Source organism: Phoca vitulina, unplaced genomic scaffold (genome assembly GCF_004348235.1).
Source record: "Phoca vitulina isolate PV1807 unplaced genomic scaffold, GSC_HSeal_1.0 scaffold44, whole genome shotgun sequence".
Classification (NCBI taxonomy): Eukaryota; Metazoa; Chordata; class Mammalia; order Carnivora; family Phocidae; genus Phoca; species Phoca vitulina.
The window spans coordinates 13,049,290-13,068,895 of record NW_022589747.1 but is presented as its reverse complement, the minus strand read 5'-3'; the positions used below and the strand labels follow the sequence as shown (position 1 = coordinate 13,068,895).

The 19,606-nt window shown below is 39.8% G+C and overlaps 1 protein-coding gene across 4 annotated transcripts in view; it reads left to right on the top strand.

Annotated features, from left to right (window-relative positions):
* Positions 1–740: 740 nt before the first annotated feature.
* Positions 741–19,606, top strand: part of CDK13 (cyclin dependent kinase 13) — a 119,475-nt gene continuing 100,609 nt past the window's right edge. For all 4 annotated transcript variants that reach the window (XM_032430588.1, XM_032430586.1, XM_032430587.1 and 1 more), the window contains exon 1: positions 741–2,051. In XM_032430588.1, coding sequence (XP_032286479.1) covers positions 838–2,051 — 1,214 coding nt within the window. In that variant the 5' untranslated portion in view covers positions 741–837. The remainder of the gene's footprint in view (positions 2,052–19,606) is intronic.

Here is a 19,606-nt window from a genome sequence, read left to right as displayed (position 1 = left end):
AGGGGGGGGAAGCGGAGGAAAGGGGACCTCCGCCACCTCTGTTCGCGGCGGCGACGAAGGAAGAAGAAAGTCAGGGCCCGTACCCACCGCCACAGGCTCAGAAACTTCCCCCCCCCCCGCCCCTATCTCCCCGGAAACAGCCCCCCGCCCAGCCCCGCACACTCGCTGCCCCAACCGTGAGCCGCAGCCCGGTCGCCCCCGCCTCGCCCCGCCCCGCCGCCCGTCCCTGCGGGCGGCAGAGTGCGCGAGGCCCTAGGCTGGGAGTTGTTGTCAGGCCCAGGCCACTTCCGAGGCGCCCGCCGTGTGTCGCCGCCACCACAGGAGGACGACGTCGACGCGGAGGAGGCGGCGGCGGCGGAGGCGTGTTGTTGTCTCGCCCACTCCCCTCCCCTGAACTCGCACCCAACGTCAGGGCGCGATGGAGTGAAGCGGAGACGAAGGTGGTACTTCCGCGTTGCGCTGCCCGAGCCGAGAGCGCGGCCGAGGCCGCTCCCCCACCCCCGGGGGCACTTGGAGGACTCCGGACTCCCCCGCAGGTCAGCGCCCGGCGCATCTGGTGTTTTTGCTACTGAGGATAGGACGACGAGCACGATCGCGAGCTCTGCCACCCGGATTCCTGCTTCCCTCAGGCCCGGAGGCCGCTGCATACCCGACTGTGACCTGGAACCCAGGGACCCGAGTCCTGACCCGGATTATCGTGGCGCGTCTTCTGGCCGGCCCTGGCGCTCGGTGTCCCTCCGCCGCCGCAGCAGTTCCCGTTTCCGGCGGGGGAGATGGCCAGGATCTGACCCGGGAGGAGGCCGCACCCGCGCCGCGCTCTGCGGCGGGCTCTAGGCGATGCCGAGCAGCTCGGACACGGCGCTGGGGGGAGGCGGGGGCCTGAGCTGGGCGGAGAAGAAGTTGGAGGAACGCCGCAAGCGGAGGCGATTCCTGTCCCCTCAGCAGCCGCCGCTGCTGTTGCCGCTCCTGCAGCCGCAGCTCCTGCAACCGCCGCCGCCCCCGCCGCCTCTGCTCTTCCTGGCTGCTCCCGGCACGGCCGCCGCCGCAGCCGCCGCCGCCGCGGCCTCCTCCTCTTGCTTCAGCCCGGGCCCCCCTCTGGAGGTCAAGCGGCTGGCGAGAGGCAAGAGGCGCGCAGGAGGGCGGCAGAAGCGGCGCCGCGGGCCCCGCGCCGGGCAGGAGGCGGAGAAGCGTCGGGTCTTCTCGCTGCCCCAGCCGCAGCAGGACGGCGGTGGCGGTGCTAGTAGCGGCGGGGGTGTGACCCCGCTGGTGGAATACGAGGATGTGAGCTCCCAGTCCGAGCAGGGGCTGCTGCTGGGGGGGGCCAGCGCGGCAACGGCGGCGACGGCTGCCGGGGGAACGGGGGGCAGCGGCGGGAGTCCGGCCTCGTCCTCCGGCACCCAGCGGCGCGGGGAGGGGTCGGAGCGCAGGCCCCGCCGGGACCGCCGCAGCAGCAGCGGCCGCAGCAAGGAGCGCCACCGCGAGCACCGGCGGCGGGACGGGCAGCGCGGCGGCAGCGAGGCCTCCAAGTCCCGCAGCCGCCACAGCCACAGCGGCGAGGAGCGGGCCGAGGCCGCCAAGAGCGGCAGTAGCAGCAGCAGCGGCGGCCGCCGGAAAAGCGCCTCGGCCACGTCTAGCAGCAGCAGCAGCCGCAAAGATCGAGACCTGAAGGCCCACCGGAGCCGGACTAAGTCGTCCAAGGAGCCGCCTTCGGCCTACAAGGAGCCGCCCAAGGCCTACCGGGAGGACAAGAGCGAGCCCAAGGCCTACAGGCGGCGGCAGCGATCCCTGAGCCCGCTGGGAGGTCGGGACGACAGCCCGGTGTCCCACAGGGCCTCGCAGGGCCTGAGGAGCCGCAAGTCCCCCAGCCCGGCAGGAGGTGGCAGCAGCCCGTACTCTCGGCGGCTGCCGCGCTCCCCGAGCCCCTACAGCCGCCGCCGCTCCCCCAGCTACAGCCGCCACAGCTCCTACGAGCGGGGCGGCGACGTGTCCCCCAGCCCCTACAGCAGCAGCAGTTGGCGCCGCTCCCGGAGCCCCTACAGCCCCGTGATCAGGTGAGTCCGCCCCCTTCTCCCCCGGTGCGTTCGTCTTCTGCTGCGCGGGCCAGATCCCCAGGAGGCAGGGAAAGTGGTGACTGGCTTCTTCGGAGCCACCGAAGTCTGCAGCCGGCACTGGAAGACCCAACTTCGGGCCGGGCTTCAAGTGGGCGAGGCGTTTGCGCGCGCCCGTGACACCTTTTAGTGGGTTGGAGGGACAAAGCAACAGGTCCTGCAGACTTGTTCTCCTCCCTCTGGCCGGGAAAGATTTCGAAGGAAGAGTTCAAAGTTTTAAACTTGTTGCATTAACCTATTAACAGGTTTCTCTCAACTGCTCTTTGCATTTCCAGCAATTTTCTTTGGGTAAACCTAGAGGTGGTTTAATTTGTCATGATTTTGAAAGCTCTCTGAAGAGGTTTCATCTTTGGAGACTTAGGAACGGACCCACATACTGTAAAGGAGAATCGGAATCACTTGCTGATGTCAGAGTTAGATACGGATTGCAAATGTTGCTGGTGGTGAATACAGCGATGGAAAAATTTGCAGCTTTTCTGTGAAGTTTATTCTTTTAATATGTGACAGAAGCTTATGTGGAAATTAAGAGTTCTCAATTCTCAAGGAAGATGCCCTTTTTGTCATATTCTTCTGCGGAATGGTTTTTTGAGTGTTGGGAAAAAAAAAAAGACAAGATTGTGGTTTCACTGTTGGTTTGTGATGACACCCAGTTGCTAATAACGTATAATTAATTGGTGTAACCAAGTGAATGGTCTAGTACATCCTTACGGTATCGCACTGTTTACTGTTATATTAAATTACATTTAAAGATTAGCTATATTTTTAAATATCAACGATCTTTGTTCAGAAACCTTTAAAAGGTATAATTTAATCTAGTGAAATTGGAGTAAATCTTTTATGTGGTTACACCTTGTTTGTTACATGATTCTGTTCTTCAGGAGAAGTGTGAACATTGATCTTTGCGTACCTCTTAAGCAAAACGAACTAAAAATAACTTTCGAATATTTTGCAGGTTCTGTTCCTTGAGCTGTCTGGAAATTCTAGGCCTTATCGTTTAGGGTATTAAAAAATGACGTTTTCGTTGGTTGTGGTTTTCCTATTGGTCTTAGTTTTCAGTAATGCCAAGTGGATGCAAGTACCTCTAAGTAGATTATGTTGAATCTCAATGCATATATTTGTAAAATTAGCCGATCTCTTTGAAGTGTCAGCCTAGTAAATACTTGTCAAGATGGGATTCAAGTAGAGATCTGGGTGTGAGTTTGTCCTTAAATGAAAGTGGCTGTGCAAATCTCTTCATTCTTACAGTGTTCAAGCACACTTAAAATGCTAGTTGATGCTTTAAGCAAAGGTCTATCAACACTGAAAATTCATTTCCCCAAATTTAGCCTTCATATCTTGTAAAGACCTTGCATTTTACTTTTAGTTAAAATATTTTAGGTTTGCCAGAAGGTTTGCATTTTTGTTATTGTTGCTTGTTTGTTTTTTGCAGCTGACACTGTTTTTGAAAACTGATTAGGTTAAGTTTCAGGACTTCAGATAGCAACTTTGAGTGTATGATGCAATTTTAAGAATAGAGTTTGTGTTATCTGAATTTTTAGTTGCTGGATACTTCAGCAAGGTCCTGTCCTTAATAGTGCTATGTATTTTATGTATATATTTCGTGGAGTAGTGGTATGTATGATTAGTATTATTCGTATGTAGCAAATACTTACACAGCACATCATATGCCAGTTACTGTTCTAGGGACTGGAATAGATCAGTGAAGGAAGATGAGGTCCTTGCCCTCATGAAGCTTGCATTCTAGAGGACCATTCGTTGCTGAATCTTTTCATGGTTTTTGCACTGACCAAACTGGTATTTCTAAAGGATTGGATTTGGACGAAGCTTTAGAGTATCTTGGCCAACATTCCAGACAGCTGTCCATTTGGTGTGTGCCTGAATACATCTAGACATGGAAAAACATTACTTTGAGACAGCCTGTTCCATTAGATTTGGGACTTGAGTTCTAGACCTGCTTTGTCCAGTATCTTAGCAAGACCCTCCCTTGGAAACTCAGTTTCCTTAAACTATAACAGAGAAATGTGTTTTTTTTGTATTATTTCAAGGATTACGTGGAAATTCATGTTTTGTAAAGTATGGAAAGAAATACTGTAGATTATTATGGAAATGTAATGTGGTTGAATTATTACCGAATAGTTTGAATTATTGGAACTCTTCACACTGAAACAGAAATTTACCTCCATATTAACTTTCTACCCATTGCTTCAAGTTTAACCAGAGCAAACTTGTATGCTGCTACCTCTTTCAAATGTAAGACACTTGCCATGTCTTCTGAGTCTTCTCTGGGCCAAAAACTTCATTTGTCATGAGGTATGGTTTTCAGATTTTTCACATTACATCTGGTTTGTCAACTGTCCTTAAAATATGGGGCCCAGAATTTACACCTAACATCGTTGATTGGAAAAATTTAAGATTTTTAAATACAGAAAATGTGTTATTACTGTTTAGGAACAATTAATTGAACTCATTTGTCCAGTTTAACGCAAAAAGTTTTACTTACTTTTAGAGTTTAGTAATGTCTTAAGTGGCCCATGTTATTTAATGAATAGACTGCTAGATTGTGAGCTCTGTGAAGGCAGCTATACTGTCTTAACCAACCGTTGTATTATTAGTGTTCAGCATAGTATTTGGCACAAGTCGTCGCTTAATAATTGTTGAATAGGTAAATGAAGGGATGATGGAGTTTACTGAGCGTATGAAATATTGTGGGCCTAGATTGCATAAGTATTTAATAGAGACCATGTGTAAGAAAGAGCAGTATGATCTTTTACCAGCCCACATGGACCTTCTGTATTAATGAATTGTCAGTGTAGGTATTTTAAGGAGTTGCATGCACATTGAAAATAGTATTCAAACCACAGTATGAAGATTTTTTCTTGGTGTTAGTTCCTAGAGTAAATCCTCTCCTATTGACTTTTAATTCACTGTCTGCTCTAGGCCTTCGTCTTCTGTTCATGCTTTTCTTTTCATCAGTCCCTCCTTAGCTTTACATTTCTTCTATATGACCAGTTTACCTTATTTTCTTTACTCTTTGACTATTGGGGTGTGGGAAGTCACATAATATTGCTGACTGACCCTATAATGTGAGAGTGTAGTAGAGGTGTTTTTAAAGGGAGGGAATGGTATTGACGTTTGGGTTTTACTATGTGCCAGGTATTGATAAATACTTAACAACATACGTTCACCCCCTACATTTCTGTTCATAGATTGGGAAACTGAAGCTCTATAAAAAGTTAAGTGATTTGTTCCAAGGTCAGCTTGGATTCAAACCCTGTGCTGATTGAAGTAACGTGCACTTGATATTGGGTATTGATACTGTCAGGGCATTCAAGGGAGCTGACCGCCTCGTGTAGTGATCTGTTTTGCTAAAATTCATCTCCTCTTAGGGTATTTATGCATCAGTCCCTCCCCCGCCCCCCCCCCCCCCCCCGCCGCCGTTCTTTGCAGCTTTTTCAGGATTGTAGAAAACAAATTCTTTTAGAGATTCTTTTGGCTCATTAACTTGTAGCTTTTATGATATGAGTCTAAAAACATTCCTTGAAGACTTTATACTTAGTTATTGACAGTTTGGTTTTTTTTTGCAGTGGGATATCTTGATCTGAAGTCACTCAGGTCAGTTACAATCAGGACAATAAATTGTTACATATACCTTTAATTGGTTCTGTGTCTGAACTTGTGGAGATTCTATTCCTCTGAGAGGCAGCAGAAGCCTTAGTTACAGAATAGTATAGAGACCCTGGGAATCTAAAGATGGGTGACCAGTAGGTGTAAATAAGTGAAGTTACTAGTACTTACTTTTGTTTGATATGGGGTACCTCTGCCATGGTTTATTTAGTGTAATTGTCCTAAAAACTGTGTTCAGGAATATATAGAATGAAGACATTTCAGAATAATAAAAAAGCTCATGTTAACTCATAAAATGCTACTGATTTGATTTGTACTTAATAGAAATAAATCATGAGTATCCTTAGATGAATGTCATGCTTAAAATGCTTTTTAAAAATGTCAGATATATAGGATACTAGAATAAATGCAGAAACACTTAGAAAGGAATGGAAATTTAGGTGAAGTCTTAGGTCTCCAAACCTGTGATCACCTATTTCATTCTCAAGATGGCCTTGTGTTTTGCTCCTTCTCTGACCAAACTTTACCAGCATTTACATCTACATAGTTTTTATCATGTATTTGTTCTAATACTAATATTTATCCCATTTCCATTTTCAGCTCCTCAGTTCAGGCCTTTGTTTTTAATCAGACTTCCTGTTACCATGCTTTTCTTCTCAGTTCATTCTTTTTCAGGAGAATTTTTTTAAAGTCTTGGTCAGATTGTGTCACTTCCATTATATAGAATTAAGTCCAGACTTTTCAGTGCATTGTCAGGTAATGCCTTTTATGATCTGGCCCCATTCTATCAAAATTCTATTTTCAGAAAAACTTTTATTTCTCTATATTTGTACTCTTGCTGTTCTTTTACCTCGAAATGCCCTTCCTACCCCCCCTTCTCTGCTTTGGGCTTTGCATTCAAAACCCAGCTCCAATTCAACCACCTTGAGATCTTGCGCCATTCATGGAGAAAAAGTTCATTCTTATATTCCTATGGCACTTTGCTTTATCTTTGTAATAGAGCTTTAAAAAAATTCTATTTAATATTCTGATTATTTGGCTGGCTACATTTATATTTTCTCTACTAGACTGTAAGCTCCTGGAGGACAAATTTTAACATGTATTTATTAGTGGTTGAATTAATTTAAATAGCATTTTTCTCCACAGATTAATGCAACCAACTATGCAGATTGCAGTTGCATCTCTAAACTTACCTGCTATTTTGGTTTACACGTAAACGTAGGATGGGTGAAGTGATTATTTTGTAAGGAGAGAATTTAAGAACCTCCTCTTTCCAGCTGCTGCTTTACTTCACTGAATTGAGGATGCTGGGAGTCACTTTTAGTGTGAATATAAAATAAATTCAGACCTAGTGTTTATATTTGCACTCTGCTGTACTAATCAAGATGAGTGATCTGTTTTTCTTGGTGAAAATTTTCCGAACAAACTGTACACCAAGCTTTATTTCCTAACTCTGAAAAATTGTAGCTATTTCTGAAAAATCAGTGGAAAATTAATATTGCTTAATATTCACATTTTAGATCATTTTAATCTCTTCTGTACTTTTTCTATGAATACCACTTAAATTTTATTGTTATTTTTGCTTTTTCTTGAATTTGTTTTATAGGTAGATATTTATAAGCTTTAAGGTGGATGTTAGAAAGAAAAGTATCAGGCTAGATTCAGAAGTATTACTTGTTTGCGGTGATTTTTATTCCTTGAATTTCCACACATCTCAGTTGTGAGAGAATCTAGTTTTCTTAGTATATTTGGAAAACAAAATGAATGTAGATTAGAAGATTAAAAACTGGAATTTATTTATTTATTTTTATTTAAATTCCAGTTAGTTAACATACAGTGTAATATTGTTTCAGGTGTACAATACAGTGAATCAGTGCTTCCCTACAACAGCGGGTGCTCATCACAACAAGTGTGCTCTAATCCTCATCACCTATTTAGCCCATCCCCCGACCCCCCTCCCTCTGGTAACCATGTTTGTTCACTGTAGTTAAGAGTCTTGTTTCTTGGCTTGCCCCCCCTTTCTCTTTTTTTCCCTTTGCTTTTTTAAAATTGGAATTTATAAAATGAAGATGAAAAAGGTAGTGAGAGGAACTGAAAACTGAAAGTAGTTAATGGGCTGCTTCCCTCCCCACTTTTCTGTTTCTGCATTTTCAGTTGCAAAGGGGCACTTTCACTGAGATATTTTATTGACTCACCAAACTTATTTAACATTAAATTAATTATTTCACCTTTCTTGGAGTCATTCCTTTTTCTGATATTGCTCTTCATTATTTTTCACCTGTTTACAAAGATACTACAGGCTCAAGGTGGAAGTTTTCAGTTAGTACAGAAGAGTGTGAGAGATTAAAAGGCCTCCTGAATCCAACCACCTGAGATGATCATCTTTGACGTTTTGAAAAACATTCTTCTAGATTCTTCTCTGCATGTATGCATTAGGGACCAAAGATTTTATGTAAATCTTGGGAATTATGGGAACATATTACAGTGCTACTTTGTATGCCATGCTCTGTAGTATGTTCTTGTTGGCTTCTGGTATTTTTTTGGTATGGATGTACTGTAACTTGTTTGGCCAAGTCCATTTTGCTAGACTCTTAGTTTTTTATTTGTAAAATTTTTGAGATGTGTATGTATCTACTGCAAATTGTTGGTGTGCGCATTTGTCCCATTATCTCCTATATATTGGATTTCTTGGAGGTAAAATTGTTGGGTCAAAAATGGTATACACATTTGTAATTTTGATACAGTGTCATATTCTTCAGAAGGCTTTTACCAATTTTTGTTTCCCAACAGTGTGCCAGTGCTCATCTCCTCAGTCCCACCATCACTTAGAGTTGTCAAATTTGCCATTTTTTTAATTTGCATTTCTTTAATAAGACTGAATTTATTTTAATCTGTTTATTGAATGTTTTAATTTTTTGATTCATTTCTGTTATTAATTTATAAGAGCTTTCAGCGTGTTAGAGGTATTAACTGTTTTTGTGACATAACAAATAGATTTCATGAGTTTGTCTTTTGTTTTTTAACATTGTTTACATAATGTTTTGGTTTTTTTGTTTTGTTTTTAAAGATTTCTTATTTATTTACTTGAGAGGGAGGGAGACGGCACACAGGGAGAGGGAGAAGCAGATTCCCCACTGAGCAGGGAGGCCGATGGTGGTCTCCAATCCAGGACCCTCAGATCATGACCTGAGTGGAAGGCAGACACTTAACTGACTGAGCCACCCAGGCGCCCCAAAATGTTTTAAGAACTGTTAACTTATGCCTATGTTCATGTGTTTTAAGTGACAGTAGTTGCTCCCAGGCACCCAGTGCCAAAACTTTAGTAATACCTCATCTCTTCTCCTTCCACAGTTCTTGTGAATTGCTTGTTCTGTTGGTCCTTTTGCAGTGGTCTTTATGTGTTCTTACTTAGTTTGAAACTCCTTTATGTTTTTACTGTTGGGTGTGATTGCTTTGGGTTTTTCCTCTTCAGGCCTCTCCTGTTTTCTGCATTCAAATTAATCTTAAAATGCCACTTTGATTCTATCAATTTTCTATAAAACATACTTAGAGAATCAAATTCTTGAGCTGGGCACTTAAGATTCCTTACCTGAGATGGACCCAAACTACGCTTATTTCTCAGTGTGTGTGTGTGTGTGTGTGTGTGTGTATGTGTGTGTGTGTGTATATGTATATGTGTATGCTGATCACAGTACAAACTGGACTCCTTACTATTTTAAAGACATGGAATTGCAGGTCCCCTGCACTTTAGTTTATGCCCTTCTCTCAACTGGCTAATCCTGCTTGGCCATTCTTCCAGCCATAGTTGAGGTGTCATCTTCATCAATCTCATCCAGAAGTGATTTCTCATATTCAGGCTTGCATTAATTTGAGTTGTCGCCCCCCCCTTCCTCCCTAGTATATTGGACATGTTTCATTCATTCATTAAAACAGTTTTATTAAGGTATAACTTACCAATTTTAAATATACATTTATTTATTTATTTTTTAAATTTTATTATGTTATGTTAGTCACCATACAATACATCATTGGTTTTTGATGTGGTGATCCACGATCCATTGTTTTCGTATAACACCCAGTGCTCCATGCAGTACGTGCCCTCCTTAATACCCATCACCGGGCTAACCAATCCCCCCTCCCTTAAATATACATTTAAATGGCTTTTGACAAATATACTTGTGTAACCACCACCACAGTCATGATAACATTACCCTAAAACGTTTCCTGTGGCCCCTTTGTAGTTTGTCCCCTACTCTACCTGTGGTCCTTGACAACTGCTACTCTACTTTCTGTCACATTTGTTTTACCTTTCTTAAACTTCTTATCAATAGAATTATATGGTATGTAAGCTTTGGTGTGTGCTTTTCACTTAGATTCATCGATGTTATTGCATGTTTGAGTGGTTTCTTCCTTTTTGCTGAGTAGTATTCCATTTCCTTATACATTCCATGGATAAACAGTAATTTGCTTGTCATTATCCAGTTGATGAGTATTTGAGTTGTTTCCAGTTTTGGGCTATTATAAACGAAGCTGCTGTGACCATTTGAATATATTTCTTTTGTTTTTATTTCTCATGAGTAAATTAGGAGTGGGATTGCTGTGTTGTATAGTAAGTGAATTTTTGACTTTATAAGCAGCCTGTTTTCCAAAACGGTACCATTTTGCATTCTAGTCAACAGTATATGACCATTCCAGTAGCTTCACATCCTCACTAAGACTTCAGTTTTTGTCAGTCTTTGTTCTTAGCTGTTCTGGTGAATGTGTAGTGGTACATCATTATGGTTTTATTTGCAAATGCCTAATGACTAATAATGTTAAGCATCTTTCCATATGCTTGTTTGCTCTTCATACCTTTTGTGAAGTGTCTTAAAATGTTCATATTCTTTATGAATTGGGTTATTTGTTTTATTGAATTTTAAGAGTTCTGTACATACTCTAGATACAAGTTCTTTGTCAGATACAAATATTTTGCAAATGATTCTTCTCATTGTGTGGCTTGGCTTTCCTTAACAGTAACTTTGAAGAGCAGAATTTGATGAAGTCCAATATAGCAATTTTTTTTCTTTTATGATTTCGTGTATTTTGTGCCACCCCAAAAGTCATGGTCACAAAGATTTCCTTTTTGGTTTTATAATATACATCTTTAATTTATCACAGTCTACCTTCATGTATAATATAATATGACAAAAGTATGCCTACATTTTTCTTCTTCTCTTATGTACCATTCTTGTCATATGTCTTGTTTCTATATCTATATAACTTATGTATGTTATTTATAGACATGAAATTAAAAAATGAGAAAAATCATTTATATCTGATATGCTTTAATTTATACCTTTTCAAACACTTCTCATTCCTTTATGTAGATCTAAGTTTTGATGTAGTATTTTCGTGAGAGAAGTGGCTTTCCACATTTCTTATAATGCAGATCTGCTGTTTCATTTGTCTGGAAAAAATCTCCATTTTGAAAGATATTTTTGCTGGGTATGGAATTCTACATGGACTTTTTTTCCCCCTCTTTAGTACTTTGACTTATTCCGCTTCTGGCTTGTGTAGTTTGATGAAAATTTACATAATATTTTGTTTTTGCTTCAGCCACTGGATTGTAAGTCCCATGGGGTTCTTTTTTAATCTTAGTGTCTCTTAAGCACTTACCACAGCATGTGATAGGAAATAGATAGCTAACAAATGATGTTAAATTGATTTGTATAAGAAAATATCCAGCACCTTAGACTTTGAAAAAAAAAATCCTTCTGATATTAATAGGGTCTAATTTTGCTTATGAATAAATTTGTAATGACTAGAGCTGGACCAATCAAAAGAATGTGCCTTTGTGCAGATCAAGTATTAAACCTTCCCTCTACTCTTCTTACCATCTTTCTTTTTTTCTCTCTTCAAAAACACATATCAGGCTATGGTTCAGTGAAACACGAAGACAAACACAGTTCATGTGCTCAGTGGACTAGAACTTGTTTGCCTGAGAAAGTCCGCAAAAAGTCAGTCATGACTCTTATTTTCTTAACTTCCGGTGTTTCATGAGGAACATAAAGGAAATAAACACAAACATTTCGGTTTTATGTTATTTAATTTTTCTAGTTTTTAAAATAACATATTTTTTGAGATATAATTCACCTACCATGCAGTTTACTCTAATTTTAACTGGTACAGTCAGTGGCCTTTAGTATATTCAGTTGTGCAGCCATCACCACTAATTTTAGAACATTTTAATCACCTCAAAAAGAAACTCAGGGCCTGTTAGTAGTCAGTCCCCATTCTCACCTCTGCACGTCTCTGGCAACCACCAATCTACTTTCTATCTCTATGGATTTGCCTATGTTGGACATTTCATATAAATGGGATCATATGATTCATGGCTTTTTATGACTGACTAAATTCATTTAAGCATACTGTTTTTAAGGTTCATCTATGTTGTAGCATGTAGCATCAGTAATTTCTTCTTAGGTCAAACTAGTATTCCATTGTATGAATATTCCACATTTTATTTTCAGTTGATGGACATTTCAGTTGTTTTCAGTTTTTGACTATTATGAATTATGTTTCCATGAACACTTGTGTTTAGTTTTGCATGAGATTTTTTTTTTTCATGAGATACGTTTTTATTTCTCTTGGGTATATATCTAGGAGTGCAATTTCTGGGTCATGTGCTAATTCTATGTTTGACATTTTAAGGAATTGCCAACCTGTTTTCCTCAGTGGCTGCATCACTTTTATATTCCAACCAGCAATATATGAGGGTTTCAATTTCTCCATATCCTTGGCAGTTGTTGTCTTTTTATTATATTTGTTCTCATATCTTCCCTACTTTTGTTGCATTTCCCTAGTGACTAATGATATTGGGCATCTTTTCATATGTTTATTGGACATTTATATATCTTTTTTTGGAAAATGTTTATTCAGGTCCTTCACCTATTTTAAAAAATTGGGGTTTCTTGTTGTTGAATCTCTAGAGTTTTTCATATATTTTGGTTACTAATATGCCTGTGTCATTTCTTCTAGAAAGAAGAACTCTTGTATTCAGGAGAGTCAGTTTTAATTTAGTGCAAAAAAAAAAGAAAAAAAAGGACGCTTCCCTAGGTAACTTGTTTGTAACCACTTAGGTCATTCTAACAGTGTAAACTTTGGACAAGTCACTTAGCTTTTGAGTCATTGTCTGTGGACCCATAAGAAGGAGAAAAAGAAGGAAAGAATTTCTAGGGTGAAGTGTTAACAGAACAACCAAAAGACTCCTATCTGCTTGGCAGATCTTCTGTCTTGGGTTGACTGGGTAGATAGCCACTATAAAGGAAAAAGCAAAGACTAGAAATTATACAGATGTGGATTTAGGTTACCATTCTGGTGCTTTTGTAGCAGAGCACTGTTAAGCAGTTCACTTATCCTTTTTGAGCTCTGGTGTTTCTACTTGTAAAATGGGAGGAATGATGCCAACCTAGTTAAAAAAATCTGGGAACAACGTAAGTACAGTGAATAGGGGAGCAATTAAATTATAGTACAGATACATGATTTGCAAAAATTTTTTCCCATTGTATCACTTTGTTGACATCCATTAGTGCACAGAAATTTTTAGTTTTGATGAAGTCCAGTTTATTTTTTCTTTTGTTGCTTATGCTTTGATGTCATATCTAAGAAGACTTTGCCTAATCGAACATCACAAAGATTTATTCCTATATTTTCTTCTAAGAGTTTTATAGTTTTATTTTTTACATTTCGGTCTTTGATCTATTTTGAGTTAATTTTTTGTATGGTGAGAGAAAGTGGTCCAACTTCATCCTTTTGTATGGAAAGCCATTTGTGCCAACATCATTTGTTAAAGAAATTATTCTTTCTCCATTGAATTTTATTGGCATCCTTTTTGAAAAGGCACTGACGATAAATGTGAGGGCTTATTTCTGGACTGTCAGTTCTAGTCCATTGATTTACATGTCCACCCTCTGCCAGTACCATACAGTCTTGATTATTCTAATTTTGAAATCAGGAAGTCCAAGTCTTTCAACTTTGTTCTTTTACATTGCTTTGATCTTTTCCCCTTTTTTATGGAGGGGGAGAGGGGTCCTTTGCATTTCCACATGAATTTTAGGATCAGCTTGCCAAATTGTGCAAAAAGGCAGCTTGGATTTACATTGCGATTGCACTAAATCTGGAGATCAACTTGGGAGTATTGCTATCTTAATGTTAAGTCATCAAATATGTGAATATGAAATGTCTTTCCATTTATTTATTGTTCCCTCAATATTTTCATTGGTAATTTGAAGTTTTCAGGGTACAGTCCTTGAACTTTTTTTTTTTGTTAGATTTATTCCTAAGTATACATTTTAAGGCTGTTGTAATGGGAATTGTTTTTTTAATTTCATTTAATTATCCATTGCTAGTGTATGGAACTGCAATAGATTTTTCTACATTGATCATGTGTCCTGCCATCTTGTTTCCTTGCTTATTAGTTCTAATAGTTTTTAGTTGATTTCTTAGGATTTTCTATGTACAAGATTATGTCATCTGCAAATAGATAGTTTTACCCCCCCCCCCGCCCCCAGTCTGGATTCCTTTTATTTATTTTTTCTTGCCTAATTACAGTGGCTAGAATCTCAAGTACGATGTTAATTAGAGGTGGCAAAATTGGACTTCCTTGTTTTGATCCTGATCCTATAGGGAAAGCATTTTAGTCTTTTCCACAAAATGATGTTGGCTGTGAATTTTTTATAAATGCCTACTTTTATTTTTGGTTTAAAATTGTTTCCATCAGGGTCTAATTTTTGGTATCAAAAAAAAAAAATTCTAGATGCTTTGGTTGAGCCTAATACATGGACTGGTGTAATTATTCATTACTGTCCCTAGGTCTAGGGAAAGAGGGAAATCTATTTTGTAGTATGTGTAATGATTAGCTGTATTGATTTCCTCAATATGCATGAGGAAACATTTAAAAAATATTTTATTATGAAAAATATATGCATTAATGTTTATAGTATTTTTTAAGTTAGTGTTACTTAAGTACTCATGATTTTCTAAATTTAATTTTTTAAGGTTAAGCAATTGGGGGATGCCTGGGTGGCTCAGTTGTTAAGCGTCTGCCTTCGGCTCAGGTCATGATCCTAGGGTCCTGGGATTGAGCCCCACATCCGGCTTCCTGCTCAGCAGGAAGCCTGCTTCTCCCTCTCCCACTCTCCCTGATTGTGTTCCCTCTCTCACTGTTTCTCTCTCTGTCAAATAATTAAATCTTAAAAAAAGAAAAAAAAGGTTAAGCAATTGGTGTGTACTGGAGTAAGAATGAATTTGTACAACCTTTTTTATTTTTATTTAAAAAAGTGACAAGGTTACTTTGTACCATACATTTTGGTTTGTTGTAATTTCTGGTGTTCATTTTTAAACTTTTCTGTTGGTGTTTATTTATTTTTTTTAATGAGTTTTGAGTATTATATTGTTGTTGTTTTTTTCTTTTTTTTAAATAATCTCTATGCCCAATGTGGGGCTTGAACTCATGACCCCAAGATCAAGAGTTGCATGCTTTACTGACTGAGCCAGCCAGGACCCCCTGTTGTTGTTGTTGTTGTTGTTTTAATTAATTTATTTTTACTAGCAAAAGTGGATTTATTTGGGAATAACAGAATAGCAATCAAGGACATACAAACTACACCAGAACCATAGGCAAGTTCTGTTAGTGTTTATTTTTAAACTTTTCTGTATTTTTCAGTTCTCTACAATGAAATTGTGTTACCTTTTTTTAAACCTGTACTCTGTATTTAAAAGTTATATAGTAGATGCTTGAAAACAGTACAGAAGCATACACAGCAAGATGTGAAAGCTACCCTTTATGTTCTTTTCATTCCTATTTTCAAATATATTACCATGTCAGTAGTTGGTGTATATCCCTTTTCTGTGTATATGCTTATATACAAACATACATACACATAAACATTAAGAATGTTACTATGCCGTATTTTTTTTTTACATGCTTATTTTGTTTAGCAATAGGATTTGAAGATCTTTCCAAATGGCTACACAGAATTCCAATAATGAAGTGTTTCAGGCTTTAACTATCAGTTGTTGGGCACTATTTTTTCATATTTTCTATATTACAGCCAATCCTTTAAAGAATATCTGTGTAATAACTTTTTGACACTTACGGAAGTGTTTTTGCCGGGTATGTTCTTATAGGTGAAATTGCAGATCGAAAGCATTTGATAGATATTGCCCAATTGCTTTTTAAAAGTCTGCAATTTTATATTCCCTCTGATAATTTATGTAAGTGACCATTTCTGTACATTCTTATGAATAATTGATATTTTCAAAATTCCAGTTTTTGCCATTCTGATGGCAAATTTATTACCATCCTTTTATTTTGCCTTTTCTGGTTAGTGGAGAAGGGAGCATTTAAATTTCTTTGCTGGCCATTTGTATTTCTTCTGTGACTATATATTCTTCTAATCAGGAGGACCCTCTAGTTATTAAAAATAAGAAATGAAGATAGTTTTACAATAGAAAAAGTAGTTTCACTCATTAAATCCCTGTGGGATAATGGATGTAAAATGTTTGGTTGTTAATAAAAATAATAAATTTATCTCAATGTTTATATGAAGAAACTAATGAGATAAGGGTTATTCTGTCTCCTAAATCTTTTTAGTTTGAGAATTTTATCAGTAGACCTATGCCTATTAGTTAATTAGTTGGATAGCAATTATACAAAGCATTCTGCTAGTATTTGCGGGCAGCATTTAGAAAAGTAGTTGATAAACATGTTCTTTGTTCTTTTTTTTTTTTTTTTTTTTTAAGATTTTATTTATTTATTTGAGAGAGAGAGAATGAGAGAGAGAGAACACATGAGAGGGGATAGGGTCAGAGGACGAAGCAGACTCCCTGCCGAGCAGGGAGCCCGATGCGGGACTTGATCCAGGGACTCCAGGATCATGACCTGAGCCAAAGGCAGTCGCTTAACCAACTGAGCCACCCAGGCGCCCACATGTTCTTTGTTCTTTAATTCATCAATTCAATAAATATCTTTTGATTTCTTATTCCACACCAGACATAGTTCTAGGCACTGGGGATATAGTGATGAACAAGACAGTGGTGGGAAGAGAGGGGTATATGATGTGCTCATTTATCTTTCTGATGAGGGAGAGCCTCACTATAGGGTTGATAAATAAATAGACCCCTGAATGACAAGAAAGACCAGCTATGTGATGATCTAAGCATCCCAGGAAGGGAAAACAGTATTGCTAAGACATCAAGTCAGGAAAGAAGCATAACTTCTTGAAGAACAGAAAAGAGGCTAGTGTGGCTGGAGCCTAGTGAGTGAAGGAGGGTGTAGTAAAGATGAGAGGCAGTTTGGGTCTTGGGGATCACAATAAAGGTTTCTATTTTTATTCTAAATGCAGTGAGAAGCCATTGGAGAGTTTTAGGCAAAAGTATAGCATAATCCAATTTATGTCTTTAAAAGACAGAGACATAAAATACAAAGCAGTATGTCACAAGTGTTATGTGATTTTAGCAAATGGGGAGGTAATAGAGGAGATGGGACTTTAACTTGATCCTTAAAGACAGATAAAAATTAAATAAACGGAGGGGAAGGATGTAGTTTGATGTGGTAGCAAAAAAAATAGTGCCTGGCTTTGAATTAGAAGACTTGATCTTCATATTGACTCTCTCTCTTTATAGCTCTTGAACTCTAAATAAATTTCTTTTTATTTATTTATTTATTTATTTATTTATTTTTATTTATTCATGAGAGACAGAGAGAGAGAGAGAGAGAGAGGCAGAGGGAGAAGCAGGCTCCCAAGGAGCAAGGAGCCTGATGCGGGACTCGATCCCAGGACCCTGAGATCATGACCTGAGCCGAAGGCAGATGCTTAACCATCTGAGCCACCCAGGCGCCCTCTAAATAAATTTCTTAACTCTCTTCTTAGTTCCCTCATCTCTTTTCTGTATACCTTGGTTGCTATGAAGAACAAGTCAAATGAAAAATATCGATAAAACTGTTTTGCAAACTGTGAGGTTTACTGTATGTTTGTTTACTCAGTAAAAGATTACCATCTGTGTGGTATTATGCTAAGGGCTGTGGAGTGATAAAAAAATGAATTAGACCTAGTTTCTGCTCCTCAAAGAGGATATAGTCTAATAGACAACATGGTAAATATTTAAAATACAAAGTTATGAATGGTTAAGATCTTAAGAAAGATGTAGATAAAGCCCAGTGGGGGTTCACAGAAAGGGAGAGCCTTCTCGGAGTTGAATGAACTTGGAGCTTTAGGAATAAGTAAGAACTCTTGAGCTACATTCTTGAAAGATGGATAGGACTTCAATAGAAGATGGTGGGAAGAGAATATTCTCAATAAGTGAGTCTGTGGGAGTAAAGGCATGATATTATTAGGCAGAATCAGAACTTGATAAGGAAAGGTCGGTTAGAACCAGGAAGGTCATGCAGCACCTTAATATTAGGCTAAGGAAAGTGAATTCTATTCAGTAGAAATACTGTCAACAGTGTACTTAATTCTACAAATATTTATTGAGCATCACCTACCTTTGCCAGGTTTGTGCTAGTCAGGACTATGGAGGTACAGTGATCTTAGTCTTTGGGGAAGACAGATTATCTAAATATTATTCTAATGAGATATGAACAAAGTATAGTAGGATTATAGGACGAGGAACATCTCCAGCTCTCTGGCATAATGAGGGAAGGCTTGATAGAGGTGTGGTAGACATTGTGCTATGATATGAAGTATCCCTCTACTTAGCCAGATATAAGAGGTGAAAAGAGGAATGTGAGAGCAGCTTCCTGTGCCTGACACTTTGTATGTTTTGGGCTGGCTGGACAAGGTCTTTGTATGCAGAGCAAGGCTGTCAAGAGCTTTGGTAGAGGGGTAACTGAAAGATTCAGGTGATGGTAGGGAGAGTAAATTGGGAAGGATAGAGATTTGAGGTGGGAAACCCGGAGAGGAGACTGTTGCACTGAGCCAAATGAGAGATGATGTAGGACCTAATGAGAAATAATAGCTTTGGGGACAGAGAGCCTGGAAAACTGTCGAGATGTTTAAGATGTAAAATTGGCTGGACTTGGAGATCAGTTGGATGTGGAAGAAGAAAGGAAAGGGAGAATGATTTCGGATCTTTGCTATTCCAGAATTTCGGAATCTGCCATTGCCTGAGAATAGGGTATCTTTAAGAAGAAAAGGGGTGGATTTGGAGAGGAAGCTTAATCGTTTTATCTGTCTTGTGTTGAAGTTACATGTAGGATAATTGGGAGCGGGGAGGATGACTTGGTGGGGTAACCAACGTTTAGGTGATAATTTAAACCGTTCATAGCATAATTAGACTCTTGTGGGTGGATAAACTTAGTGAAGAAGAGGAATCTTAAGAGAGCACTGAGAGGAGCCCCTGGGTGGCTCAGTCGTTAAGCGTCTGCCTTTGGCTCAGGTCATGATCCCATGGTCCTGGGATCGAGTCCCGCATCGGGCTCCCTCCTCTGTGGGGAAGCCTGCTTCTCCCTGTCCTACTCCCCCTGCTTGTGTTCCCTCTCTCGCTGTGTCTCTCTCTGTTGAATAAATAAATAAAATCTTAAAAAAAAAAAAAAAGAGAGAGAGCACTGAGAAATAGCCACAGAAGTAAGAAAATAATCAGGAAAGAGAAGGTAGTAAAAGCAGTTAGGAAGTGTTTTTAAGGGTGTGGTCAGCATTGTCATCACAGGTATTGATATTTCCCCCCACCCCAAAGATAGGTCATTGGTCACCTTAGTAATTTCAGTGAGGATACAAGCCAAATTACCGTGGTTTGAGGGCTACGTGGGGGTGTGTGTGTATGAGAATTTGGCTGTAATTGGAAGGAGAGAAAAAGATAAAATTTCAGAGTACCATTATTTGCTTGTTTTTTCT